General features: G+C 55.2%; 3 protein-coding genes across 3 annotated transcripts; 1 reads left to right on the top strand and 2 right to left on the bottom strand.

The window, feature by feature from the left end:
* Window positions 1–4: 4 nt before the first annotated feature.
* On the bottom strand, window positions 5–3,580 carry CSUI_001255 (chch domain protein; the record flags this gene model as incomplete). Its single annotated transcript, XM_068061461.1, has 4 exons — window positions 2,381–3,580; window positions 1,560–1,674; window positions 515–621; window positions 5–35 (listed from the first exon to the last, which is right to left on the bottom strand). Coding segments are annotated over exons 1-4 (516 nt in total), but the record flags the coding sequence as incomplete, so codon positions are not given.
* Window positions 3,517–8,143, top strand: CSUI_001254 (hrf1 family protein). Its single transcript, XM_068061460.1, has 4 exons — window positions 3,517–4,354; window positions 4,833–4,855; window positions 5,086–5,433; window positions 6,786–8,143. Exons 1-4 carry the CDS (start codon window positions 3,988–3,990, stop codon window positions 8,064–8,066), a joined length of 2,019 nt encoding a protein of 672 aa, XP_067926574.1. The 5' UTR covers window positions 3,517–3,987; the 3' UTR covers window positions 8,067–8,143.
* A 465-nt stretch (window positions 8,144–8,608) lies between these two features.
* On the bottom strand, window positions 8,609–25,260 carry CSUI_001253 (elongation factor tu gtp binding domain-containing protein). Its single transcript, XM_068061459.1, has 18 exons — window positions 24,417–25,260; window positions 23,011–23,414; window positions 22,360–22,569; window positions 21,629–21,866; window positions 20,654–21,390; window positions 19,750–20,146; window positions 18,488–19,248; window positions 17,560–17,667; window positions 16,908–17,016; window positions 15,516–16,091; window positions 14,026–14,763; window positions 13,439–13,571; window positions 12,431–12,647; window positions 11,754–11,838; window positions 10,837–10,999; window positions 10,050–10,146; window positions 9,426–9,515; window positions 8,609–9,009 (listed from the first exon to the last, which is right to left on the bottom strand). The coding sequence occupies exons 1-18, from the start codon at window positions 24,496–24,498 to the stop codon at window positions 8,941–8,943; spliced, it is 5,214 nt and encodes a 1,737-aa protein (XP_067926573.1). The 5' UTR covers window positions 24,499–25,260; the 3' UTR covers window positions 8,609–8,940.
* Between the last annotated feature and the right edge of the window lie 1,337 nt (window positions 25,261–26,597).

Raw genomic sequence — 26,597 nt, 5'->3', positions numbered from 1 at the left:
AGGCCTTTCGTTTAGGTAGCCAGCCAGCTCCGTCCCTGCGAACAGCATTACAGCGGGACTGATGCGTTCAGGTTTTGCCAAGCCCCACTGCTGTCACACTTCAAAACAGATGCAGCGACTTTAACGGCTCACGGGTCCTCGCATGACCACCGTATTCGATATAGGCGAGTGGCCTCGAATCTCTCATACGACAACAGGGCCGGAAGGCAGATACTAGCTCGGCTTCCACTTCCCTCAGTCCAAGCAAACGACGTATTGCAGGCAACTCGATTTGTGCGGACTATGCTGTCAGGGCAGCGGAATAGCTGAGGGAGTCGCCTGTCTGAGGCCACTGTGCGCGGCCGCAACAGTCCGCCCGTATGCACGTTTGCAGCTGTCTTGTCTATTAGGTCAGTCGACAGCGGAGACCATGTGTATTTGCTGCAGTCAATATCGTAACTTTGTTAGGCAAAGGTAACAGACTGAGGGCGCTCCCGTCTATGACACAGGAACAGCAGAACACAGCAAGGCTTACATGTCAGAAATGTATTTGTTGTAGATTTTCCTCTGCTGCCTCTTAACTAGACTGAGTCCCAGAGCCTCTCGTTCTCTGGCAATCTCCTGCCATCGGTCCGGCAACGTCTTCCACATCACACCACAGAGACAGAAACAGTTCGCTTGACTTCCTCCGCGCGTCCTTCCAGACTAATCCAGCACGCTAACTCGTTTTGTGTACGAAGAGACACTGACAACAAATAGATGATTATATATATGCCCAATACCCGGCGGAGTTCTTCCGACGATCATTTGGCCTCCCGTGTAGTCTCATCTTACTACTGTGCCTTCTCCCGAGCTTTCTTAACCAGCCGACGCATGGCAGCTGGTGGCACAGTACCCTTGCAATACTTCAAACCGACTGGGAAGGGCTGGAAAAAAAAAAGGAAAGCCTGCCCCCTTTGAGTGGGCTTCCCTCTACCCCAAGGTTTACGAAGGTAAGGCTTTCTGCAGAGACAGAACTCCTCTGAAGTCGGGAAACTAGGTACACAAAAGACTCCATACACGCTCCGAAGTTCATAAGCTGGCCCGAGTCGAAATACCAAGTGGATTCCACGATATCCGCAGTAACGCTGTCTATAGCCTTGTTTTACTTGAGATCCTCTAATTCCCGACTCCCATTTCTCAGGGACTGCCCCGCCTGGTGCTACTGTAACTTCTGGGGGACTGCGACAACCGATACATCTGTTCTGACAAACAAACGCACTAACTACTGCCTGCTTGGCTTTCCTCTCAGAGCCCGGAAACGAAATGCTTTCCGAAATCCAACTCGTCTCTGTGCAGGGTGTTACAAAACCACAGGAGCCAAATAAAATCATGAAGCCCAGACATAAGTGCAGCNNAAAACTGACTCAAAAAAGCAACCTTCACCAAGGAGCAGCATGCCAGAGGTGCCAGGATCTCTGGCAGGTTTATCTTTCAATCCGTATTCTGCGTGTGACGGGCGGAACCCCCCCCTCAGTATGTCCGAAACCCGCACACCCGCTGCTGAGAAAAAGACACCTTCAGTTCGAAATACATCTTACCGCGGAATTCTCGTACTTTTTGACGCACTTCTGAACTGCTGCAGCATAGCCACGACACGCGAGAAACGTGACCGTTCTGTCGCACATACAGTCGTAATAGTCGTCCAGCTCCGGCCTGTACGCACACCGAGACGACAGTTCGTTTCTGTCGATCCAAGGAGCAAAGTCCTGCCACGAGTACGGAACTGGCGGCGTAGCGCAGACAGCTGCCTTTCCAGTCCATCCGTCACCCCAGCCGCGGCCGCTGCATGAGACTGAAGTAGCAAGAAGAGATCACGTCCTGTGAGACAATCGCCGCAGCCACATCAGTCTTTTCGGGAACTGTGGTCTACATGACGCACATCGTTTGCACCTTCCGAGCCACAGGCCGGCTGTACACATGCTAGGGAAGCAAATGGTCCATGTCCTACGTTGAGTCCGGCTCGAGGCCACAGAAACTGTCACTACACGCGATTCCCATCCACCCTCAAACGCGCTCGAAGGGCGAGGCCGGTCGCCGCACGCGCACCTCGTCCTAGATACGTGGTGAATACTTAAACGGCATCGGGCACTAGCGAATTTCCCTGGGAGCTGCAACCGAAGAACCCATGGGTGTGCAATCTCGGTTTTTCCTGACCCGCCGAAACAACTAACATGTCGCCTCTTCTCGCCGCCCACGGCTTGAAGCCAGACAACGTCCGCGGTACTTTCTACCACTCACACCGTACCTGTCTGCAAAGTATCATTTTCGAAACCTCCCGGAAGACGACTATGTTCGCCACTGTGAACCCTCACTCGACAATCGGAAGAAGAAGCGAAGAAAGCAAGCTGCAAAGGCTTACCTGCATTTTTCGCGGATCTCTCTGCCGACGATTTTTCTGATGGCTTCTCTCTCCTTCTTCTCGTACTGCGTCGCAACTTTTGCCTCAAAATACTCTACACGCCGGCCTGTTCTCTCATGAATCAGCTCCGGATCAAGTAGGCTGCTAGTCACCCGCCCAGGAGGTACAGAAGAATCCACCAATAACTGGCTACAGGACGAAACACCGTTCAAGGGAGGCGGCGCCGACGTCTTTCCGACGAGGCTACTGCTACCAGCCGTCATCGCTTCAACGCTCCCAGCCCTGAACGTACCGCGCCTTCGTAGAATCTCTGGAGGGGGGTGAGCTTACTGGTAATCTGACCAAATGAGATCGATGTTCGTGGCGAGATCATCGTCGCCCGGGAACTTGTGCTCGCACGCGGTGGGGCGGTATGCCCCGATCTCCCGAGTGGGACGGTGCTGTAGAATCCTTTCGTCTAGAATGCTCTTGAGCCGCCGTTGGTCGCTGTCGTTTACGGTGCTGCGTCTTCTGTCGCAGCGAGACAGCAGTTCGGCAGTCTGTGGCAACGCTTGGGGAGACAGGCTTAGTCGCAACTCAAGGACGGGGTGTCGGGTAACAAGGGAATCAGTAAGGCGGCAGCAGCAGTTGGTGCTTTAGTGTTTTGCTTAGGATCCGTGAAACAAAGTGCACCACTGACAAGACGTGAATAGTAGCAAGAAGCCGGAGAGGTTGCAGGGAACGTTACCACGGACGAGGAACCCGCCCAGCCCGCAAACCCCAAACACAAGAACAGGATCCCTGTTTGCTGCTTGAAACTGATAGTCGGAGTCGGCGACTACGGATGGACGCCCGCTACAGACCAGTCCTGAACTGTGGCAGGGGTGCAGAAAATGACCAGCGTGAAGAAACCCAAACCGGCAAACACCTGTCTTTCCAAAACAAAGCCACATCACATCTGTTTGAATCCGTCAGAGAAGGCCGGCGAGCGAAAAAAAAAGAAGAAAAAACAGATAGCTCAGCGACAGTGCATGTTCTTCAGCATGCACCGACGGCAGCAAACACATCTGAGTAGGGAAACACTCTTTCTTGAGATAAAACTAACTAGGCTGTCGGAAAAAGCATCGAACGCCCCCAGGCTTGCCCCGAAAGACGTACGCGTTCCAATAGCGTCCGACGTTGTGTTGAGTCCGATGCCGAGGCCGGCCACACTGCTAACATATTTTTTCCGGATTCCTTCAACTGCCTCGCAGTTACCGTGCATGCGGTCCCGGAGTGTGACCCCATCTTCCCTTGTCCATACCAGATCCACTGTAGTCGCCTAAAAAATTTCGCGAGCGGCTCATACCTTCTCCTGAACATTCCTGCGGTCCTTAGCTGTCCTCGGTGTCACCTGCAACATCTGGTCTCATTTCAGGGACTCGCGCGGCCCTGTCCCCCGTTCCTGCATCTACAGATCTTGGCCTGCGCGTGTCAGAGGCTTCACGGCCTTGCGAGAAGAAACAGTACCTGCAACTCCTGCATCTGTGGTGCCAATAGCGCGGCGTGCAGTATTGTTCTTGGCGCCATCATGTCAGGGATTCTGGCGGCTCATTTTTGCTCCGTGTGTTAGTTTGCAGACCTTCGAAATGCTAACGTCGGGTCCTTTGCGACGCCTCTGCGGTGGCGCTGTGCCCCGCCGCGTGCTCTCAGTACAAGCACAGGGAAAAACCTGTCTTGCTGGGGCGTCACTCGCCGCTCTATCTTCACGTGTCGTGGCCAGCAAAAAAGAGTTATTTGGCAAAGCCCTGAGCTCGCCCGAGACACGCCAGGCACTCGTTGGAGGCACTCGGGAGCGGGCCGCCTTGGCCTGCTTGGGCTCATTACTCAGCTGCAGTTCACTCTTCCTGGTGGTCCCTGTTCGGCATCACGCATCAGTATCCGTGCCGGACAACCCTGCGGACTCTCCTGTTGTCGCAGAAGGGGAGCCAGTCGGGAAGGAGAAGAATACTCCTGGTAGGGCTCAGTTTTCACTTTGTTCTCTGCTGTCTCGTCTCTGCCAGAAATACGGATCATTCTATCCACTAAGTGAGACACGCTGCAGGTCGTGCCGGGGACGCTACAGTACGCTCTGTCCTCGCATGCCCCATAAGAAGGTTTAGACGACATTTTTCATGCCGTTGTGTATAGTAAGCGTACGTGCACGGTGGCTCTGTAAGGCAAATAGTACTCGGCGTTGAAATCTGATTGCCGTTCATGCTCTAGAAATGTTAACAAAAGTGACATGCGGTTGGCATGCTTTTGCCAAGAGTGGCAGGCACTGGGTGGGCTTGCGTGCGGCATTTTGCAGTCTATGTGGGTGTATGAAAAGAAAAAAATCGGGGGTAGTGGCCTCTCTTCTGAGCTCCTTTAATCGAGTGCTCGAGACACGCGGCAGGGCTAGGCTCTCCAGTGGCCGCAGTCAGGCGTGCTTCTGTGTGTGTATCGTTTGCAGGACAGAATCCGGACTCCGATGTGGTGAGTTTCTGTGGGTGGGGAGGGGACCGGGCAGCGGTATCAGTGTCTGCGTACAGGCGTGACGTGTCGGCCTGATTCATTTTACTTCAAGCACCAGGTAGAAGTGATGCTAGGTGAAACTCTCCTGCAGAGGTCAGGGCCACTACACAGTTATGTCCACGACTTTTCGCGCGCCGTGACAGAGACCGCTCGGCGTGGAAAAACAGTTCATGTGGTGTGTCGATGTTCAGGAGCTCGCAAAGAAACTGGACGACTTGGTTAAATCTGCTGCAGTAGTTTTGTTTATGAAGGGCTCACCGGACGCCCCAATGTGCGGTTTCTCTGCCCGCGCTGTTTGCATCTTGAATAGCTTGGATGTTGAAGAGTATACGTTCGTGAATATACTTCAGTACCCTAATGTGAGGGCACTCGCGAAAAAACACTTCAATTGGCCGACGTATCCGATGCTAATTGTGGGAGGGGAAGTCGTTGGCGGCGTGGACATCATGGATGAGCTGAACAAATCCGGGGAGCTCCGATCGGCTATTTTCAAGGCGCTGTCGGACTACGATGCGAGCACGCGGAACCACAGTGACGAGGTGCCAGGAAACGCCACTGCCTGAGTCTCAACAAGCTCCTCCACAGACTCGTGGTGGTGCTCGGGTGACGAGTCCCCATTTTGCAATCTGCCCTGTCTTTGTGAAGCGTACCTCTTCCCGGAAACTCACCGATGACGTTGGGTTCATTTGCATCTTGGTGTATTTACTTGAGGAGCCGAGGAGTTCGCGTGGTGAGAACCAGCAGCACGCACTGCACGTGGACTGTCGAGGCTGGAGTTCTTTACCTCCCCACAGCTGCGGGTGCCGAGAATCCCATTAGGGGAAAATGTACGCAGTTGGCATTTGTACCAGCACCCACTGCTGAAGAGTACATCGTTGTTTTACTCGTTGTGTTTATTCCCGAACATCCGATTCTGCATGAAGCCCCCTGTCTCTTGACCCCCGGCGACATGAGAACTTGGAGCGAGCATGTGAAGCCTGTAGAGGCAGCTCTTTTCATAAGGCTCTGTAGCTGACGGCATTGTAGGTGGACTGGAGCAGAACTAACGTGTTCGCTTCGCCATTTCTCGGCGGGGACGTAGTGATCCTTCACCCTTCTTGTACCTCAGCCAGTAGTGCGACTGCGAGCACTCTCTCGCTAGCATAGGGTTTTGACTCCATCGCTTCAAGCACGACGGATGCAAGCGGTAACTCGGCAGCCGTACACTTGGCAAGCGGGCAAATGAGTTGGCCGAGACGGGGCCGCCACATCTCAGCGCCCTGATTATTTTTCGACGTGTTCGAAGTTCTCAGTGACGCTATACTGCCACTCACTCTATGCACAGCTGCAGGCACCGCGTGGAAGAGGTGGTGTCCCTAGCAGATTCTGGGAACCGCAGAATTTGTTTCTTTTACGGAAAGCTTCCCCTGGCCCAGCCTTCTAGCGGCAGGCTGGTACCAGGACAACACACAGATGGGAAGAGAAGGCTGGGCGATACGTTTGCCGCTCCCACCGCATCGTCACGCTGCCCCAGTAGTAGTGCGCTCCCCGTAGACTAAACTAGCTGATGCTTTCATGTCTTTGTCTACTTTTTTTTGGCTTCCCGTCAACCTGGAAAAGTGTTAAGGTGAAGCGTCCGCCGAACATGGACTGTTTCCTAAATCTCAAACTTCCTCCCGGATGACACGGTCTTTTTTGCGGGGTCGGTGGTTTTCTCCTGACTCTAGCTGACTCCCTCTTTTTTTCTGCTCTCTCCCAGGGCCCCGATTTGTATTTTCTTTCAAGCGCATGAGTTCGTTCTTCCTGTCTAATCCGGTCTCTTTCGCGCCGAACAACAGCGCCTGTCTCATCAGGCGCGGTCATCTCGACTTGGGTTTCCGTGATGTCTTCCGGCCGTTTCATTCCGTCTCAGCAGCAGCCCTGGCAGGCGTATCAAGCTGCACACGGACCGTCTCAGTGTCCATTCCAGCAATCGTCTGAAGAGCGAAATGAGTCTGTGCAATCCCAGCACGCTCGTCCCCGACACCCGGCTTGTCTTGCCAGCAATCGGCCCCAGGGAGGTCCGCCGCGGCCTAGCCAACCGCCGAGTGGAGAAGCGTCTGGATCCGGCGTGTGGAGTTCCCCTTTTAGCTCTCAGGGGCATGACACGGCACACTCTGTGCTGCCAGAAGGCGCGAGAGACCCTGCTTCAACACAGACGGAGGGTGCCCAGAGCATGCAAAACGTAGTGATGGAAGCCATGTTCACCACGGTTGCGGACAATTTGTCGAGTAAGGCAGCGACACAGGTGTCTCAGTTGCAGAAATGGTTTCCTTCAGCAATCGGCGTTTTACGCCCGTACTTTAGTGTAAGTCAAACAAGCGTACGCAGCAGGCTTCTCCAGCTCCTTTTCCCCTTCTGTGCTTTGTGGAATCCCGCCTCCGCATCTCAGCGATCTCTCTCTGCAAGGGAGATGGATGGTCACGGTGCGAGGACCCCTGACGGTGTTTCCAAAGATCTCTATACCCCCTTGATGGCACTAATAACCTATGTGCTGCTGTACGCTCTGACGCGGGGCGCCGCAAATGATTTTCAGCCCGAACTTTTAGGTCGTACAGCATCTCTTGCGCTACTTCTGTTGATGGGAGAAGTTATACTGGCCAAAGTTTCTTTCTATTTCGCGGGGGCGCGGGCGGTACCCACGTTGGATCTTTTTTCGTACTGCGGCTGCAAATACGTTCATCTAGCGTTACTTATTGCGTTTCGACTGCTTATCAACACGCTGACAAGTTTGGAACCCGGAGTGACTCGGTCCTCGCTTGCTAGCGCCGAGGCCTCTGGTACGTTAGGTGTAATCGCAGAGGATGGGGAAGCTGGCACAGATACTGGCGGCGACGAGCGAGGTGGCGCGGACGGTCTGGGGTTATCATCGAGTACCAAAGAGCTGGTTGTCGGTTCTCGAGTAAATGGAGAATCGCTGATGTGGATCTATACAACAGCTTACTTATATCTTCTTGCATGCGCAGCGGCAGAGCTATTTGTTTTGCTCCGATCTGTAAGTCGATGCTCTCAGGAAAACTGCGTCGGGAGCAACTGGCGAGTCAGCCGGGATGGCTGTCGCCAGAGTGCCCCAGAATACGTGGTCGTTGCCCTATCCCTGTTGCAGCTTCCTCTCTGCTGGTTGCTGACGCCCTCTTTTGCCCCCTCGAGATAGCTATGGCCGTGTGTGGGATACATCGACTTCGGAAGTGATCGACTTGGGTCTCTAAGTCTCCAACTCTTTATGTCTCTCAGCCGTAGTTCGACTTGAATGCAGCCCCAGGCCAAGCGCCAAGAGACTACTACCGGCCGCGCGGGCCCCTCGGGGGAGCCAGGACCAGGGTGGAACACTCAGACTACCAGCTCTAAAGGCCCCGGACGGTGCGGTGCACCTCGTTTGGTGGCGTTTCGTTGAGTGAGCATGACTGTAGCACAGGTGTTGTCCTTGCAATCGAATGCTTAGCTCGGACCGCAGACAGGCTGTGGTGTAAGAGAATGGGGCGCGTTCTACGTATGAGGCAGTCCCTGAGAGAACAATTGGAGGACTCTTCGCGTCACGTCTGCAAGAAATATCTAGCGTACAGGGTAATGCGGAAGCAAACGCTCACCGAAGCGCCTGCATCGTGCACCAGAACAGCTGACCGCTTCATCAGGGGGCCTGTCCCAAGTAGTGGAAAGAGTCATGGGCGTGGCCAAAACGTCGTCCGCGGCGCTTCTACCATCTTTCACTCGTTAGCGTACCCGGGACACGGCTGCAGACGCAGCTCTACCAACCGCGTAGTTTTCGAACACCACTTTTTCTGTGGGTGAAGGTGGTCTGCGTACCAACGGTCTAATCTGGGAAACCTATTTTCTTTTCGCAAGACCAGCACTCCGATCTTGGGATCAGATCCCGTAGGCATAATCACGTAGATTAAGTAGACAAAGCAGATGAAAAACAGCTTTCAGTTCGAATGTTCGGAAAAACAAATGTCAGTAAGGACTGTGTGAAGTTGAGGAGAGCCTGGAAACCGCCAGGAGTCCAGGCTACTTCATTGATCCTGCTGGAGTCATTTATTCTTCGACAGAGTCCGTTGCTTCTCCGCAGCCTCTACAACCTTCTCCTCCGTTGGAAGACCCTGCATCACGTACCACAACAAAGAGACTGCCGCCTTGAACGAATCGTCCTGTCCCTTCTACGCATCCCGTTCATAGAGGGGCGCGGCCTCCACATAGGCCTTCCAGGCTGCAAAAGTGTAGGTGGTTACGTCACAGCAGCTGAAGCTCGGACAGCACCACCCGTTGCCCCGCCGCGACAAACAGAAGGCAACTCCAGCCGACTGCCGCGCGCAGTTCCCCGATGGAAACTGCGCGCTTCTCTCAGTTGAAATCACTGGCACAGTGAAGTCTCCCAACAGACAAGACATGCGAAGCCTGGTCTGTGGGTGCAGGTATTTCCTGGGTGAACTCGACCCCCCAGCACGGGGCACGGCCAAGCGGTGCCCAGCATGAAAGCACCCGCCCGTATGTGGCTGTGAATAACCCATGATCCCACCTTGGTCTTGCGAATCGAATTGATGATGCGCCGTGCAGTTATCTGACTCGCTAGGGCGGCCAAGACCGCCTCGCCCTCATCCTCAACCTCCTGAACCGAAAAAGCCCACATCCGCAGGTCCCAGTTTGTATATTCAAGTCCCACTCTCGCCAGCCGAGCAACGCGCGTACGGGTAGCCAAACTGGGGTAAAGACTGCTTTGCGTTTCGGGTCTGTCGCACGCAACAGGAAAGCCCGAAAGCATACCGAGAGTGACTCAAGGGCAATGGGGTCCGCCAAGTAACCGGCGAAACTCGCACTCGCCACGGCGCAGTGCCCCGGTCAAGCCAGTCTGCGGGAGAAATGGTGAAGCGTCTGTATTGTTCCGAGGTTGCTGCAGTCGCGGCGCTGGCAAACGGGGCAGAGGCCGGCTTCTCACGTCACTGGTCTAGAAGTATTCAGAGTTTAGGGCCTCATAGACAGTCGGCTTTGTGCTCCGTCGTGGACGCCCACGGCGGGCCCTCGTGTGATTGCTGCAACATGCGAAGCGGTGCGCACTGAGCCTCGTGGTTACACCCAATCCCGGGTGGGCATCCAAGGGCCACTGCCCTACTTTCTGCTTAGATGCAAAACAGGTGCGATGTACCTCTTCCGTCATGCACGCCTCCGGGAACGGATCCTCGTCAAGTACTTCCCAGTGAGAAAACTGCATTTGAAGAGACGCGTGGCCGGACGCCTTTGACCTAAGAGAGCGCAGAAATCAACACTATAATGCGTCATGCGAACCGCCCCTTGCAATTGCCATATTGTGCGCAAAGAAACCGGTAATGCCCCGGCCCGCCGCTCGTGATATCTCTTCTCAAGAACCAAGGAGAAACTAAAGCGCGGGAGACTCAGTGGCGCCGACGAGCACACGCTTTGTCTGTGCCTGATACAGAAGGCTGCACTAAACACCACAGCATCTCACATCAGGTAAGACTTGCCAATCACGAGCAGGTTTAACGGACACAAAAGCAAACTAAAACGTCTCGACACTTTCCGCTGTGCCAAGTGACGCACGCATGCACTCCTTCCCCGTGTTCTGCAGTAGTATAAGCGGTCCAAGGGAGGTGCTGCGCTGCCACGGTGCTGTTGTGGTAAACCGGGCTAGAACCCTCGAGTCTTCAGCTGTGCGGGTATACGCATATTGTGTGGTTCCTGCTCATGGTTTCTTCGGACTGGAGTGGACAAACGATGGAGATGCCCTTGGGCTGCTTATGGCCAAGTCGCCTTATCACTGCGAAGGCCTGACTCAATGGTCCCGACCTTCAATCAAGCCTTTGCCGTGACCTCACGGCACGCTAGTCTCCTGGCCTCTGAGCTGCCAAGGTGCGGCACTGACACTAAGAGACGGCGAGGAGTGCAGAACTGAGATCCCGTGTAGCCGATCTCACCGAAGGTCCCGCGCTATGCCGGCTGCTTCAGCAGTAGGCAGGCAACCCTCGACAACGAAAAGCGACGTCTGTCCTTCCAGCAAACCCTCCTTGAGAATCTTGCTGCGCCGGCGAGACAGCACGCCGTACACTTTTCCCAGAACACGTTGCTCGCATGTTAAGGCTGGAGAAAGATAGCAGTGCACACGCATTGAGAGGCCGAAATCAGGTGCCACGGTATAAGCTGACACCGTACACACGGACAATGCAGTGTGGATCACACGAAAGGATCGCTTTGCAGACGCGAACGGCCCAAGACAACTTTGCCGCATCACGGTTCAGCAACATCCGGAAGCCATATCTTTGCCGTACGGTTCTGCTTTTGCAGCCGTCCGAAGAAACTGAACATGTCCGCAGAGCGTGATTGAGCGGAGTCACTGCCGCCCTCGCAGCCTCCTTTGTTCCACGTGCAGTCCACTGTGCACCCGACGATGCGCTACTTGTGCAAAAAAAGGACCAACGGCGGCAAGCGACCGACCAATGAGCGTTTCGTACTCCGCCACTCATCAGTGCGGACGCATACGTCGGACGACCCCCCACTGCCTTCCGGCGGTGCCGACGTACAGGGACACAGCAAACTCGGGCAAGCCGAGCTTGAACTGAAAATGCCAACACAGTCCAGAGACGAGGCACAGGCGCAGGCTGCATACAGACGTACTTATTTACTTTCAGCACACTCCAAAAGTTTATGCGAAGGCAGCGGCCGCCCTGACTGCAAGCTAGCAGCCTCACACCACAGAGCGTAACTAACACCAAACCGTGGCTGTGGGCACCGGTCAAAGGAGAGACCGGCTCAGTGCAAAACAATCACAGTGCGTAACGTGGTGTGCGCTGCACGGCGCAACTGTTGACTTCTGCGGCAGAACAAAAAAACTCACTGAAACGGAGCATAGCTTCAGCTATGCGACACCGTCCACGCTGCAGAAGCGCTTTTCTACACGCCTCTTTCATCGTAGACATGACCTGAGTGACATGGAGACCAACAAGGACACGGACTTCTTCCATCTGTCCACGAGAGCGCGCGAGAGAGGTGGCGGCAGGGCCTCACTTCACTTTCCCACAATCCCTACCTCCTGCTCGGAAATGAACAGTTTTTACCCGGCAAAATGCTCATCTCTCTAGGCAACCGTAAAAAACTCTGTTTTTTGAGCATCCTTTCGCTCTCGCAGTGGCGTTCTACTTCATCATGACCGAGCAAAAAAAAAACAAATGGAGGAACCAGGATAGCACGCAAGAAACTGACGACCCTTCCGGCAAACATTCTGACGGCGGGTCGAGATACGTCCCGCTCCAGCCTCATACTGCTCATATCCGACTACCACCGTCGGCGGCCGCCGCGGACTCGCTGCAGAGCGACAGAAGTTCCCACAGTCGACAAGTACTGGTGACCCGTGTCACCGCGGAAGTACGCGGCGGTGATGCAGCGCACCCAAAATAGAAGGACGGGTTTGTGTACGTTGCTTTAGAACCGTTCGCCATACCTTGTGAAGCTGTTGTGTGAGCATCTTGAAGAAGTGTTTCACTTTTCTGGTACGCTGGTCTGGTAGGGCCGTACCTGTCCAGAAAAAGGCCCGTAGGGCAGCGAATTGACAGAGCACGCGCTACGGCACACCGAGGATGCCTCCGGCAAGCCGGTACTGCCCGTATCCTCCTCCGAATGTGCGCGGGCCTCAGCGGAGCAGCTTCCGGGTAGCGCCACCCTCTGCGGGGTCCCGACGATAGCCGCATGTGAACCTCGATAGACAATCGCCTCCATGATGAACGCGACTCCTCTGCACAGCGCGAAGAAGAGCGACGTCGCAAAAACAGATGACAACTCTCCGCAGAACATGTCAGCAAATGTCGGCACGCTCGATCCCGCGGACGACGGCATGCTGTGTTCATCCGAACAGTACAGAGCACAAGCCTAAAAGCGAAGTGGAGCATACGGATTACCCTACCGTGTGACGGGAAAGCAAGCGCGCAGACAACTGAAACAGACGAGGCAGGCAGCGAATGACGAATACTGGACAGGAGAAGGAACAAGAAAGTTGGGCTTTCTGCGAGTCGCTGTCGGGCCGACCAACCCATCAGCATGCCAGCTTCCGCTTGAGCACCAGCCAACCGCCGGCTAGAGGAGGAGCCCTACAATCACGCTTGCTAACGAGTACCACATTGCACGTCCCGAAACCGAAAAACAGCACACACCAGAAACAGCAGCCGTCTGACGCACCAAACTCGCGTTGCTTTATTTTTTTCCAGACTCCTCCACGCTACTATAATCGACCTTGCTTATCATCGGCTGGCAAGCATGTCCCTGCAGACTTTCGCGGCCCCCGGACCACTCGAGGCGCCACCTGGCGTCAAACTCGCTTGGCTAGGCAGCGTGGCTCACCAGGAACCGAAGGAGATGCGGAGCCCGGTTCAACTAGCAGGCCTCTCATGGAGAACAACGTTATCTAACCGAATCCACCCGCCCTGTGCCAGGCAGTCAGTTTCCCGGAGCTTTGGGTTCAGCGCTTGAAGTTTATGAAACCAGAAAGTGTCGGTTGAACCTGAATCGCCAAGCTCAGCTCATCCTCACCTGACAGGCTCTTCGGCAAGTGGGCCGCTTAGAGAAGCAAGCTCGAACCCAGAAACAAGGGCAGGAAGCGCACGCCTCAGCAGTGCGGTCCCACTGGACAGCACGCCGCCAGACCCCACAGGCAGCTGGAAAGCTGCGCGGAAGCCGAGAGATAAACAAAGGAAAACGACAGAAGCAGCACGGGGCCACATACTCGGGGGATGGACAATGTACTAAGACGAAGCGTCAAAAACGCCACCAGCCGCGTCCGATGAACCGAACGGAGCAACGGCGTTTGAATTCTCAGGCACCGACAAAACAGTGACTTCGCACATTCGAAACGGCTGCACGTGAATCTCCTTATGTCCTTATGTATGAACACTCATGCGAACGGAGTGTGAACACAAATTCCTAGTCGGGGCAAGAATCATCGCCATCTGTTCCGTGGAGAAGCCTCGGGCTGTAACTTCGCCTTTGAGACTGCACCCGGCTTGCTAAGGCTTAGCGTCTTCTTTGTACAGCGGCATGTCCTGTGCGCATCAACATCGGACACCCCGCAGCGTAACTGAAGTAAAAGTGACTGCAGAAGCGAGTGAAGCTGTTCTCACCATCTGCTCCGTACGAATGAGCCAACGACCATCCGTCCAAGGCCTCAACCTCTTGCCAGCCGCCTGGCAATTTTCCAACGCTCATTCCCTTTTCACCTCCGTTTGTCTGAACACAAGACGGAGACGGGTTCCTTCCATTTCCTGTCCGCTCATCGCCTTCTTGCCGGTCTGTAGCGTTTGTTGATAAGGGCGACACCACCGGGAGGATAAGCCGACACGACCGCGCCCCGAAAAAAGCGTTGCACGCGCCGCCGGTCAATGCTAACCCCCAAAGATTGCCTGGAAAAGCCAAGCGCCGGTGTACATCTCCTGGACATCGACTGTGGCTCGGCACAATCATCTCCTGCCCGGCACGTGTTGTGCTAACAGGCACGCCGGTCACATGAGCGCTTGGATGCAGATCTGCTGCCGCGGTATCACCCGTTGAGATGTTTCGGCTTCCGCTGTGTAATATGTTGTTGTGACGGCTCGGCGTAGTTACCTCACTCTCTTCACGCTCTCCAAGAAGCACATCCCTCTGCATCCACTCAGAGCGAATCTCCAAAACAATCCTTTCTATCGCAGTTCGGAGCAGGGGAGTGAGCTCCGAAGGGCGTGCGTCATCGAACCTCGATGTCACACGAGGCCGGGAAGAAGACGGAGAGCGAGAAGTAGAAGTCTGGAGAAACCGTCGAGAAGGAACACGGGATTTTAACACAGCGTTGATCTCCCGCGAGGCGTCAGTAAGCCAGTCGGTCACTGAACAAGAAAAATGAGGTCCGCAGGATTCTCAACATGGAAACTTAATTCCATCTTCGCGTACACCTGCAGAACCCGCGCTAGATGCAAACGCAGTAGATCCAAGTTACCAGCCGTAGTATGCATGTCACTATGGGTGGACGTACGTCACTTGCGACGTGTGGGTAACTGCTCACAAAGCCATACACTCGACCGCGTTGAAGTAGTCCCCTACTCGTCGGCTGAACTCACCTCAGAACGCCAAACCAGAAACCGCAAAACACGGAACGTTAACAACTTTTCAGTCTAAGCCGCTGACGACTTAGATTCCCAGTAGCCTAACCAAGCCTGTACCTTCTCACTCATTCTGGGAGAGCACATTTCCACGACTCTACTATCGTGCCACAGCGGGCGAAGTAACAAGTGGATGCTTATCTCATACTGCGTTTTGAACCGATGGCAGATATGTAAAAAAACACTGTGTTCCAGGGGCGGAATACCCGGACCTGAGTCCCGGGTTCGCTCCGGTTCATGGTCGACTAGCTGATCTCGTTCAGAGGTCAGAAACGTCCGCGAGCCCTGTTGTGCGGGGCAAATCACCGACGGAAACAGATTTGCAGCCCTACAAGCATGCACCCCTTGCGTATGCTCATACTCCGCCTTGCTTCTGTATACACGACGATTCCCCTCAATTCAACTGAACAACCTCTATTGATGTCTCTTTCTGAGTGCCTCGTTCTGCGCAGTCATTCTCCCACGCTCTACCTCCGCACCTTCTGTAGGCATCGGCTCCGCCCTCAGCAGAACACCCAACTCCTGATTGGCTGTCCAGACAGAAACACCCTGAACCACGTCCGCCTGCCGAGAGAGCCACGTTACGATGCTGTCATCGCCGGCCTGCGATGTCTCTCCACTAGCCGCAAACGTTCTAGTCACATGCTGCGTGCCGCCTCGAGTCCCCGAGTTATCCACCAGTCTGGACTCCTCTGCTTCATCCCCCCAGTTCTGTCCACTCTCCTCTCCTCCCTGAACGGCCGGCAAATGTTCCCCTGCGCGCCGTCCCTGCTCGTGATGTGCATCATGATGGTCATCAACAGTGGTCCCGGGTGTTTCGAGTCGGACCCCTGCAGTACCCCGGCAGAGACCTCCAGACGGCAGAGATGTCGATGTGGACAAGGCAGTTGCTTTAGCCCAGGGAGGGAACGCGACCCGACGGCACATGGGCGAGAACTGTGCAGGCGGACGTGCTGGCGATGCCGTGACTTCCGAATCCGGGGGTGCAAAAACCAGACCGTCTGGAGTGTTGGAAGGGGCTACGGTCTCACGAATGGCCACCATGGGAGAGGACACTGCCGAAAACAAAGTCACCGACAAATACAGCCAACTCGTATATAGTGTTTGTCTGCTCGTCCGCAGCGGCCAAATGCTTCTGCGTCGATCAGGAGTCCGAGTACGACTGTACTTTTCAGCAACGCGGAAGGTACATCGGGTAATGCAAGAGAAAATGGAGTCACGGCGCTACAACACGACGGTGCCTTTCGTAGACCCGCGGACAGGGTCTTCTGATGAACGCTTCCTCAGAGTGGTGGCTGTAACCAACCCCCCTTAGGACCCCGAAGGCAGATCTGCTGACTGATTGTCATCAGGGAAGGGCTTGCTCCTGTCACCAGCATAGTCGGAAGCGTGACACGGCACGGGCGTCGGTGACAATAAAAGCAAGAGACCGCACGACGGACGGCACAAGAGGATACGACCAATAACGCACAGCCAATGGAAAGAAGGCGTTTTTCACCTACTCACGAGCCTTGCAAGGAAGCAAAAATCGGCCTGTCTCGAGGGCCTCTACGAATCCCAACTTCTGCTGCTTGTCAGCCTGTACAGGCTATATACTGAACTCCGAGGCCAAATAGACACACCTCTCTCTCGTGCCCTGTGGCTGACTTTTCAATAGCCTGTATGCGAGAGCGAGGAGCCAGGACGCCGTCGTCATTCTAGTAGAACGAGGCCGAGGATGAAAAGGCGGCACCAGGACGCGCCCCCGAGTTGGCGCCTGCTGTAAGGCACGCGCCGTGTACACCCAAACTGCACAAGATGATGCTCACGTGCCCCGGTCCACGCTTGCCGCATAAAGCTAACGAGCGAACAGTTCGCAACAGCATCCTCACCAGTAATGGGAACTTGGGCGTAGAGTCCCTGAAGGTCGCGTACGCATGTTTCTAAGTGCACTTCGCCGCAGCAACCCAAGAGAAACTCGCCGCTATCTAGCACTGACAACTACCAAGCACAACAACAGATACACAGAAAGCAGACGTACCGAATGCCATGGTTTTGAAGTTCCTATGGAGGCGTCGTTCGCGTTGCACCGGACATAAAAGCCAATAATTCCTCTGTATGAATGCCACTATGGTATGCTCCCGAGAAGACGGCACATGCGTTCCCATAGCGACGAGGCACGGATGTATCAATCAACGCAGCCTGCAGACTCGCCCACCAAGCCCTGCCGCAGCAATTGTGTCCATCGCACATCAGTGCCGTGTCACTACGGCGTCGGCTCTCGCAGCTTGCAACAGTTCGCTACGTCATCCCGCATACATTGCCGATCCAGCTTGCCGAATTGTTCAGCTTCTCAGGTGCTCTTGAAAACAACCACGCCGTCGGACGAGCCGCGGCTTCGCGGGAAGGGGGTTGACAAGAGGCGTCACAAGAAGCTTGACAGCTCGGTGGTACGGAGGACAGCCCCAGTGGCCCCCCCCCGTACTCGAGAGACTTACCTCCTGCGTACAGTGAAGGCAGGGACAGCAAGAAGTAGCAACATACCTCGATTGAGGGGTCGGCAACGTACAAACGTGCCATGCCTTTGACGAACTGCTGCGCGTCTTCAAGCCGCTGGGGCTCCACAGCGACGCGGACAATGGCGGAGGCGGCCTGCATAAAAGGAAGGCAGGCGCATCTAGCAAGAATCCGGTTCCTCTGTACAGTCCGGCTGACACTCGCAATCAATTCTTCAGCTTTACGATACTGGTTTTTCTCCCGAGGAACGGGAGCAAACGGCGGTTTGAGCTGAGCGGCAGAACGTGCTCTGCAGCCCGGCCACCTCAAGAAACAAGGGTCTCTCCTGCGGGAGATCACGAGAATGCCGCCAAGTGCCGCAAGTCTCTGTAATCGAGTACGCGAGCAACAGTTCTGTGTCACACTGAAGTGTCAAAAAGAAACCGGGGTCAGGGGGAGAGTGGCGGCGAGGTTAGCACCGCTTGACTAAGTCAACTACGAATGCTCAAGTAAGGAGTGGCGCCATCGACCGGCGCCGTTCATTGTCTTACCGGCACCCAGCGGTGAGATGGCAAGCCCAGATGCAGCTCATACAGGCGAAGAAAAAAACACGGCTAACAACGATCTCACGAGAAAATGCAACCTTCCAGTTGCCTTGAACGCTCCGAACCAGAGAGCCAGGCGGGTCTACAATCATACCCCGCGTTGGCTCGACTCTCCGACTCTCAGAGTGCAGTGAGCGTGGCCCGTAACAAATTTCATCAAAACGGGTTCGGACTACAAACCCCATACGCAGACTGCCTCCCAGACCGAGAAAAAGCGGCACGCTTCACAGTCTGTCCTGCCTAAAGGATGCAAACCACTACGTTCCAAGAGCGACCATGACCCCGGGTCAAACACTGGGGCTCGTAGCGACGCACTGCTGGCAGATACGGAGCTGACCTCGCCCAACGCCACTCAGTCCGATGTCTCTCACCTTAGAGTACGGTGTGATGAGGGCAGGACAATCTTCCCAGTTGCTCAGTGTCAGGCACCGATGAAGGCTCGTGAGCTCCGCGCGCACAGCTCCCGACGCACCACAGAAAGCACCGCGCTGTCTGCGATCTTCTCGTTGTTGGTGGTGCAGCAGTAGCGGCCGATTCCGGTCTCTAAGAGACTGCAGCCAAGCCGTTACATCCCGGAGAGCCTCTTCAGACCCTTGTGCACCTTCTACCTCGTCGTCCGACAGATCCTCCCCGCTGTCCGGCATAACAGCTTCCCATTCCGGGAGTGTTTCCGACAACGGTAGCGCAGGGACGTTTACACGCGTGTCGACAGCTACGGCTCCATTCTGTTCACCCGCAGACTCTTCCCATGCAAACGAGTGGTTTGGCACTGTACTCCTTCTGCGTAACCGGGAAAGGCTTACTGCTATGACACTCCCGGCAGGAGCCGAGTCAATCACAGTCATGTCTTGCCCACACAGCATATAGATTTGGCGGACGTACAGGACTTCCCTCTGTCCTGTTTCCGTCTCACCGCTTGGTAGCAACCTCTTTCCTGCTTCCTTATCGGGGACTTCCCTCTTACGTAGGACATCCCCTGCCGTCTCCGTCCCTCCCCGAGAGCCGTAAACCTCTTCCTCTTCCACCGATGCAGTATGACGATCCTCCGTGCACACGTAAAGCGCAGCACCTCGGCGTAAAGTCCCAACGAAGACTCGGCACAGGCCGACGAAGCCACTGAAGCGCTCGGTACCTGATATACACGGGAAGGGACGAGAAACATTTCCGCAAAATCCGCTCCCCTGGGAAGCCGGCCTAGCAAGCTTCCTTTATGATCTCCGAGTAGACGCATAGTACGAGCGGAAGCTTAGCTTGGACAGGCACAACACAACACTGATAAGCATTTAAGCAAAAATAGCGTCTGACGTCGCAGTGCCATGCTTATTCCCTTTTGACGAGTGTACACCGCCGAGCAACTGGCTGAGTTGAAAACTGAAAACGCAGGACGGGCACCACGGACGCAACAAGAATGAGGGAGAGATCTGAATTGAAAGAACCGGGAGGCTCGTCTTGTTTCCACGACTTTCAGAATGCGGAGAATGCGTACCCTCTCCAGGAAAGAAGATGTCCAATCAGACAAACCAAACACGGAGCGCGACTGACGGGAAAAGAGCGAGACCGAGTTCACCCGTCAAAGGCGGAAGAGCCCGACTCTGTGACGGCCGCAGGTAACAGAGACGCCTGGCTTATTCACCTTGTAAACGGTCTCCTGTGAGACGGCAGAGCTTGCGGTCTGCCCCAAGGAACTTAGCCACATACAGCAGGACCAGCGGGGGCCGCGTACTCGCTTTGTCGCTCGAACGAATTCCAGCCACACCGGTGGAGTCTCGTTCGCTCATCCGGTCACTGCACTGTACCGCTGGCTTCGCCTTCGGGAAAGCCAGGTGCGGCGACTCCGGCTTCGTTTCCGGGCGTTGAAGTTCGGATGGGGAGGAGGCTCCGACAAGAGTCAGACGGCCATCTCGTTGCTGAAAAGGCAGAAGCTGTGTAGCCACGGGGCCGCCCAGAGTGCGCTGGAGAGCGGGACACAGGTATGACAGTCGCTGCCGGGCGGCAGAAAGGGGGTTGGGAATGCGGTCTACGATGACACTCTGTATGCACAGCACGAAAAGAGAGAGCAGACAGGAAACTCGACGCTCCCGCCCGGAGCTCATAAAGCCAAACAAGTGCCTGCTAACGTTCTTCTGATCACAAAGTTGTACGGAAACATGACCGGGCTAACCTCGTTACTGCTTGAGGCCCGTCTCCCCAAACGAACGCCGGCACACGCCGCCCCCAGCAGTCTTATGTTCTAGCACCCCCATCTGCCGGCATCTGCTCGTGTCCTCGGCCGCCATCGGAGACGCGACTACACCCCAGGGCAGACACATCTACATGCATGACTAAAGCTAAGCCCTACAGCCTCTGTCACACTTGCCGGGGGCTTCGCCCTTCCAACCTCGGAGGTTCCGAGCTGAAACCAGGAGTCTGAAGGCAACTGTCGACGTGTGATACTTGCGTGGACTGTGCGATCCGTGTCGACACACGCATATAAAGACTGCACCGCCTCCGCCAGGCCCTCGACACGGCCTTGCTGTGAAGGGGTCGCAGACACTTACAAGAACAATATCAGCCACAGGCAGCCAGCGGGTCATAATGGCCTTGACAATTTCTTCGGCGGTCTCTTCCTCGCCTTTCCCAGCGGCGTTTCCCCCACCGTCAAACTTTTTGGTCTTTCCATGAGTATACTGGAGGTGCTCCTGCTGCATCCGTACCAAATGAGTCACTTCTTGCTTCACTCGGCTTTTGAGTTCAGGCTGTGGCAGCTCCAACGCGTCGACCATGCGGGCCAGTCTCTCCAGCTTCTCACTGTTCGCCTGCAGCCGGTCGACGGGAGCTGTCTGTGTCTTTCTATCCGGACTCTGCGTAGTAACGTTTTGCGGTGAATCACCTCCGAACGAGTTACCCAGAGGAGTGAGAGTAGTCAAGGGCTCAACCGGTGCAAAAGCAGCTTCATACATTTTCCAAATGTCCCCGAAAATAAGCTGCTCAACAATCCTCGGCTGACGCGGATGCGTCGGAGCTTTCCGTATTTCAAACCGACTGGCTTCAGTACTACGTGGCTTGTCAGAAGACGCAGTGGAAGGGGAAAAGCCCGAAGGGCGAGAATCATGGGGGCCCGTAGCCTTTTGCGACTGCTTTGCGCTGCGCTTGAGATAGTAGTCTCCCCATAAGGCCGGAAGGAGCCGAGGAAGAGATGACAGTGGAAGGTGCAACAGTCGGAGAAGGTTGTGTTTGGCGAAAGTGGGCAGATGAAGGCACCAGCCGTGTAAGGACGAGATGAAAAGAACGTTTCCTACAAAGGCAATAAGAAGCAAAGTGTATAGCCGAACATCCGAGAAGTCGCTCGAATCATGTTAAAGAGGGTGCACACGGCACGGGCTGCATACGAATATGTGCTTGGACCAAGTCAGCACGCGGGGACTGTGTGAATGCCTCTCTTCTCGTGTCCACACTGTCACGTGGAGGAAACTGCACGTCCGAGCGCAGCCGACAACATTTTTGAGACCAGGGAGAATCGTAGAAAGCTTCACCTTGTGCAGGAGAGAACTCCAGCTTCTGTTCAAGATCTCCACTGAAATACACGATTTCTCCTGTACAATCAGCGGGGCATGCAACCCAACCGGGGCCTGAAAGGCTTTTCCTTCTCGTCCTGTCGTTCTCGGCGGAGAATTCTCTGGCACTCGGGTCCGCGTCACTAGGCGTGTCACGCGGCGAAGAAGCGCCTGCCAAGAGCTCTGAGTGGATCTGCTGGTGCAGGTGCGCGTTGACCTGAGAGGCGGTAAGCAGACCGACACGTACCAGGACACCGGAAAATACCCGGGGTATCAGCCCCGGGAGCTGTTGGAGTTGTCGGGCAGCCCGCACTGCCGCCGGAAGCAGCTGCATGGCGTCGCCAGGCGGGGGCTGCCTCAAGCCACGCAGAATCGCAACACGCCCCGAACGGAGAAAGGTATGGAACAAGAGAAGCAAGTGAAGGAACTGCCAGGCCTGTATGGCAACTTGGAGAAGAGGCCCGCCCAGCTGCACAATTGTGAGAAGCGAAACATGCCTGACCGCAAACATGAAACTAAGGATCCAGTGAATGAAAAGAGAAGGACAGAAACAAGGAGAGATCTGACGCATTGTCGGGGGACGGATGACAGGGCACCTGGCAGGAGAAAAGATAACAGCAGATTTTCACTCCTCATGAAGACTGGGAGAATTTCAGGTTATGAGACCGTCACTGACTTCGTGCTGAGTGCAAAATCCACTTCGACCGAACCTGTTCGATAATTCCCTGGCAATGGGCATAAGCCTCAGCAGGCGTCAGGCAAAGTTTTTGGATGAGCTTGTCCATTTTAGTGAGCACCAGGAGAGGCACCACTCGTTCACTCCAAGCTTGCTGGAGGGCGGCCAAAGTCTGCGGTCCAACGCCTTCAATCGCGTCCACCAGCAACAGCCCCCCATCGCACAGGCGCACGGCCGCCGAAACCTATCAAGCCCCAAAATAGAACGTGCGAAGGCTGTGCATCTAGCGACACCGCTCGACTCAAAAAGCTTCGCGCACAGTACGAGCGTGAAAGAGGCCCGAGGTCTGACAGCAGTCAAGAGCAACATCAACATGAACTGACCCAGCAGGCGTACGACCTCTTTCGGATGCAGTCACCCACTACCGCAGACCGTTAGGATGGAACCAGCAACGAAGGAGCTCTGGATAAAAACATATCCGTAGCGTCACGTGACGGCAAGAGAGCCGGCAGATTGCCACAGGAAAAGAGAGCCGGATGCTAGACAGCTGCAAGACGCAGCCTCCTACCTCTGCTGCGCAGCCGAGGGAGCCCGGCATCCGTGTATCGTACAGCCCGCAACAGAGAGAGATATAGCAGGCCTGGTAGTGGCACCGGCTCAGAGTATCTTGGAATCTGGAACCCACCTCGCTAGCGAAGTCGACATGACCGGGACAGTCCACTAGATTGATGACGAAACCACGCCGATGCGCCGCCTCACTCTTTCCCGCGAGGAACGTGTCTCCCGCCTCGCCGTCACTTCTCGGCTGTTCTCTGTTTGTATCTGTGTGTGTGTCGACACGATGCAGGGGATCCAAAATTGGTGAAGAGCAACTGGAGGAATGATGGGAGGCCTCAAACGCCCCGGTTACACGGGAATCTGATGCGGGTGCACCGGTACGCCTGAAGTAGAGCGAGACAACGCTGGCCTTGATAGTAATCTGTCGTCTCTGCTCGTCTTCCCGAGAATCTAGGTAACGCACCTTCCCGGCGGAAGCCTCGCTAATAAGGCCGTTGATGCTTAGGAGACGATCCGAAAGACAAGTCTTCCCTGTGGGAGAGCAGGTACAGCCAACCACAACGTATCATCGTATGCAAACACGATAAGGCTTCCCCGCGCTCTCCGGACCAAGGGCTCCGAAGAGACTCATCGTACCCCAGACAAGTTGCTCGACATAGGATCAGGACTTCAGAGAAGTAATTTAACCGCTGCACACTGAAGTGAAGTGCCCCCGCAATGACCAGGCGCAGACTCCTGCAACTGGTCAGGAAAAATGAACTCCCAGTAAAAACCATGATGCCGCCAGCCGAGAAGCTCTCGTCAGCCCCGCAGCAACATTCTCGGCCCGCTGAGCGCTCAGCTGCACAGCTAGATATCTGATCCACGAAGCAGCAAAAGCCCTGGCAGTTTTGTAGCCCGTTGCCACTGGTGTGACGCCGACTTGGGAGTGCCCCGTTATGTTTCTGGGCGGCAGGAGATGTGACGCCTCCGAGCCACGCGAGACTCTACATTGAAAAAGTTTTCCCTCCTCCCCCGGAAACGCGCACTTCTCACTACATCTGGACCACCTGGTAAACTGCCGACATAACATAGCTTGCTGAGTCACACCGAGATGCCAGAGTGCGTGAGCCCTGTGTGTAAACAACTTGAAAAGCAACGCCCAGACAAGTGACACAGATCATGGGTCCGGACGTCGAGTACAGCTACAGCAAATGAGACCAGGCAAACCAAGTGGGACGACGAGAATACCTCGAGAATGCCTTCTTTTGTGCCTCATAGCAAGTTGCCATGGGTGCCGCCATCCCTCTGATCTCCCAGTGTGTCACGATGTTTACCAGTACCCGCAGCCTCAAGATCGGACCAAATAAAAGCTATCCGTTCACAAGTCTGAACTCGATGGCAAAAGAAAGTGAATCCCCTGACAAATATCTGATCGGTACAAGGTACCTGGCATGAAACGCAGTCTATAGACACAGGCGAGTCGTCCCACTGGTGACCCAGTGACGAGCGGACACATAACGATACACCCACGCATATGCCTGGCTTGCGTACCGTGGTCAACATGAGCGAGAATACAGACGTTCCGGATGCTGATGGGGGAACGCGGCTGCATATCTGCGCCAGCTGTTGCCATTGATAGTACTAGACACCAAAAAACAGAAGGAGGTGCAAGAGGACGTGCCACTCCCTGACCGAAGGTGAGGATTTTCCGTAGAACAAGTAGACGAGAAGGTGCATCAGAAAGGAACTCGCCACCACTACAACGCGCCACATGGAATCACCGGCGTCTGCCAAAGCAGCTCGAAGAGTCACTGCAGCGCCCTGACGAAACTGAGAAGAAAAAAGGCTTCGGGCCCTGCAGCACTGCGAACTAAGGTGAATCTATGCTAGCCCAAGACGAAAAGCGCGGAAGCTGCACGACCACACGAGGACGACGACGAAAATACCGCAGTCACGGGCTAGCATGCCACAGATAGCCCAGTTACGAGGGGCAGCTCACAGAGAAACAAAGTCGCACAGCTGCCCACGGCCTCGTGAAGGACAGTGACGCTCCAGTTGGGGTGAAGAAAAAGGAAGTGTGCCGGCACGGCTGCTTGGAGTAGGGCGGCCAGACGGGGGTGAAACAGAGAAACGGGTTCGCCTGTCTGGTGAAATACAGCGACGGAGACAGGCCATCGGCAGGGGAGCCACGGGGGTGCAGAGCACGCTGTGTGTTCAAAGGCAAGCACCGGCATTTAGAAAGAGACCAGAAGAAAGGCTGCTCTTTCACTATTATCCAACCGACGCTGTGACTCGACTAGTTACCCAGCGGCCGCTCGAATATCCTGCATGCGGACTAGATGCGTGCGTAATTCATACTCACCATAGCAAACTCGTGAAGCAGCTTGAGTGAAATTGACAGGCAAGAAAGAAGTTATTACAATCCAGGAGGAAGGGTCCCGTGCGGCGGATCGAGCTGCGGCATGGGCCGGTACACATCGCACCTTCCCAAGGGCTTGAAACGGATTTTGTAAAATTTGCATGCGGCTCGAGAACCCCAGCCTCTCGTGCGGCCCTTGGGGTTCCAAACCTTGCGGAGAAACTACTCTCCCCGCAAACGTTTGCTTGCTACTCTTCCCGAAAAATAAGCTTCTCTTAAAGCGTGTAGGAAATCGTCGATTGCTTGGGCGTCGCTCAAGTGCCTTTACATTCTCGACTTGTCTCTCAGTGTCATTTGGGCTATGAACTTGTCAAACACACGCACCCTGTCCCTGCCTCCACGACTTCCGAGAAGACTGGTTCACCGCATGCCTGTGTACGCGAGCGCAGCACAGCGGCTTCCCCAGTCTGCGGGGAAGGTGCAAGCCTCTACGAACTCGCTTTGGGACCGTCACTGGGTGCAAGGAAAAGCCGCAGCGGAAGTGGCCCACGCCGGGTCAGCAGGCAGAGTAGGGTCAAGCAACGCGTGTATGCTGTGCCAGGGCAGCAAGAGGTCCCACCTGCTGGAGGAGTGTGGCGTCTGGTGCTCGACGTGAGCAGAGGCCAAGAGAAGCAGGCGCCTACGGGCTGGAACGTTGGCGCAGACCATCGGCGAGTGTGCAACTGGCAGGTGAAGAAGTGAAGACGCGGCAGTTAGACGAAGCGCCACCAGACGCCCGACCCAGAAGCAATGTCCGGGTAACTGAGACCGGTGCCCTTCCCTGGAAGGCATCTGGGACTGAGACGCGGCACCTGTTAGCAAATTACCCCGGGCGGCGGTCGAACAAGCTACGATCGGCTGTCGGGGATGCTCGAGTCTTTCCCCTTGGTGCAAGGTTAGTCACAGTATGAAGATTTCACTAAGGTGCAGAAGACCGAGGGTCACTCGGGAAATGAAACAACGGGATTGTCGGCAGCTCAGAAGACCAGTTCCTCATGGAGTACTCATGTAGCACATGCCCCCAACTGTTGATATAAGAAAAGACGGCGTTGCGTTTTGGCTGCATGTTGTTGCAGAAAAGCCAGTAATCCTCCTGGCTTTCCAGCTGCGCGTCCAGAAAGGACATCACTTCGTCAAGTGGCGACCTCTCCGAGAACGCGACCTTCCGTGCCGCCGCAGTCACTTTTCGCACAGTCCAGCCCAGCCACCCCTCTTTTTTTTTTTGCCTGGTCCTTCCCCAGAGCGTTGCTGATGCTGGGACTTGGAAAGAAACGTGGTGGGGTCTCGTCTCAGGTTCACAGGGGACAAAGAGGTACTCAAGACCCCCGGACAGG

This window comes from Cystoisospora suis (genome assembly GCF_002600585.1).
Source record: "Cystoisospora suis strain Wien I chromosome Unknown contig_491, whole genome shotgun sequence".
Lineage (NCBI taxonomy): Eukaryota > Apicomplexa > Conoidasida > Eucoccidiorida > Sarcocystidae > Cystoisospora > Cystoisospora suis.
Note: the sequence above shows the minus strand (reverse complement) of the source record. Positions and strands in the feature narration are given on the sequence as shown.

Coding starts and splice junctions, on each gene's coding strand:
- CSUI_001253 (XM_068061459.1), bottom strand. CDS start 24,498: ATGGCAACAGCTGGCGCAGATATGCAGCCGCGTTCCCCCATCAGCATC. Junction 23,415..24,416: donor TCTCGCTCATGTTGACCACG/GTACGCAAGCCA, acceptor GCTCTCCCACAG/GGAAGACTTGTCTTTCGGAT. Junction 9,516..10,049: donor AGGCGTGCATGACGGAAGAG/GTACATCGCACC, acceptor TTTTCGGTTCAG/GAGGTTGAGGATGAGGGCGA.
- CSUI_001254 (XM_068061460.1), top strand. CDS start 3,988: ATGCTAACGTCGGGTCCTTTGCGACGCCTCTGCGGTGGCGCTGTGCCC. Junction 4,355..4,832: donor GAAGGAGAAGAATACTCCTG/GTAGGGCTCAGT, acceptor TATCGTTTGCAG/GACAGAATCCGGACTCCGAT. Junction 4,856..5,085: donor AGAATCCGGACTCCGATGTG/GTGAGTTTCTGT, acceptor GTCGATGTTCAG/GAGCTCGCAAAGAAACTGGA.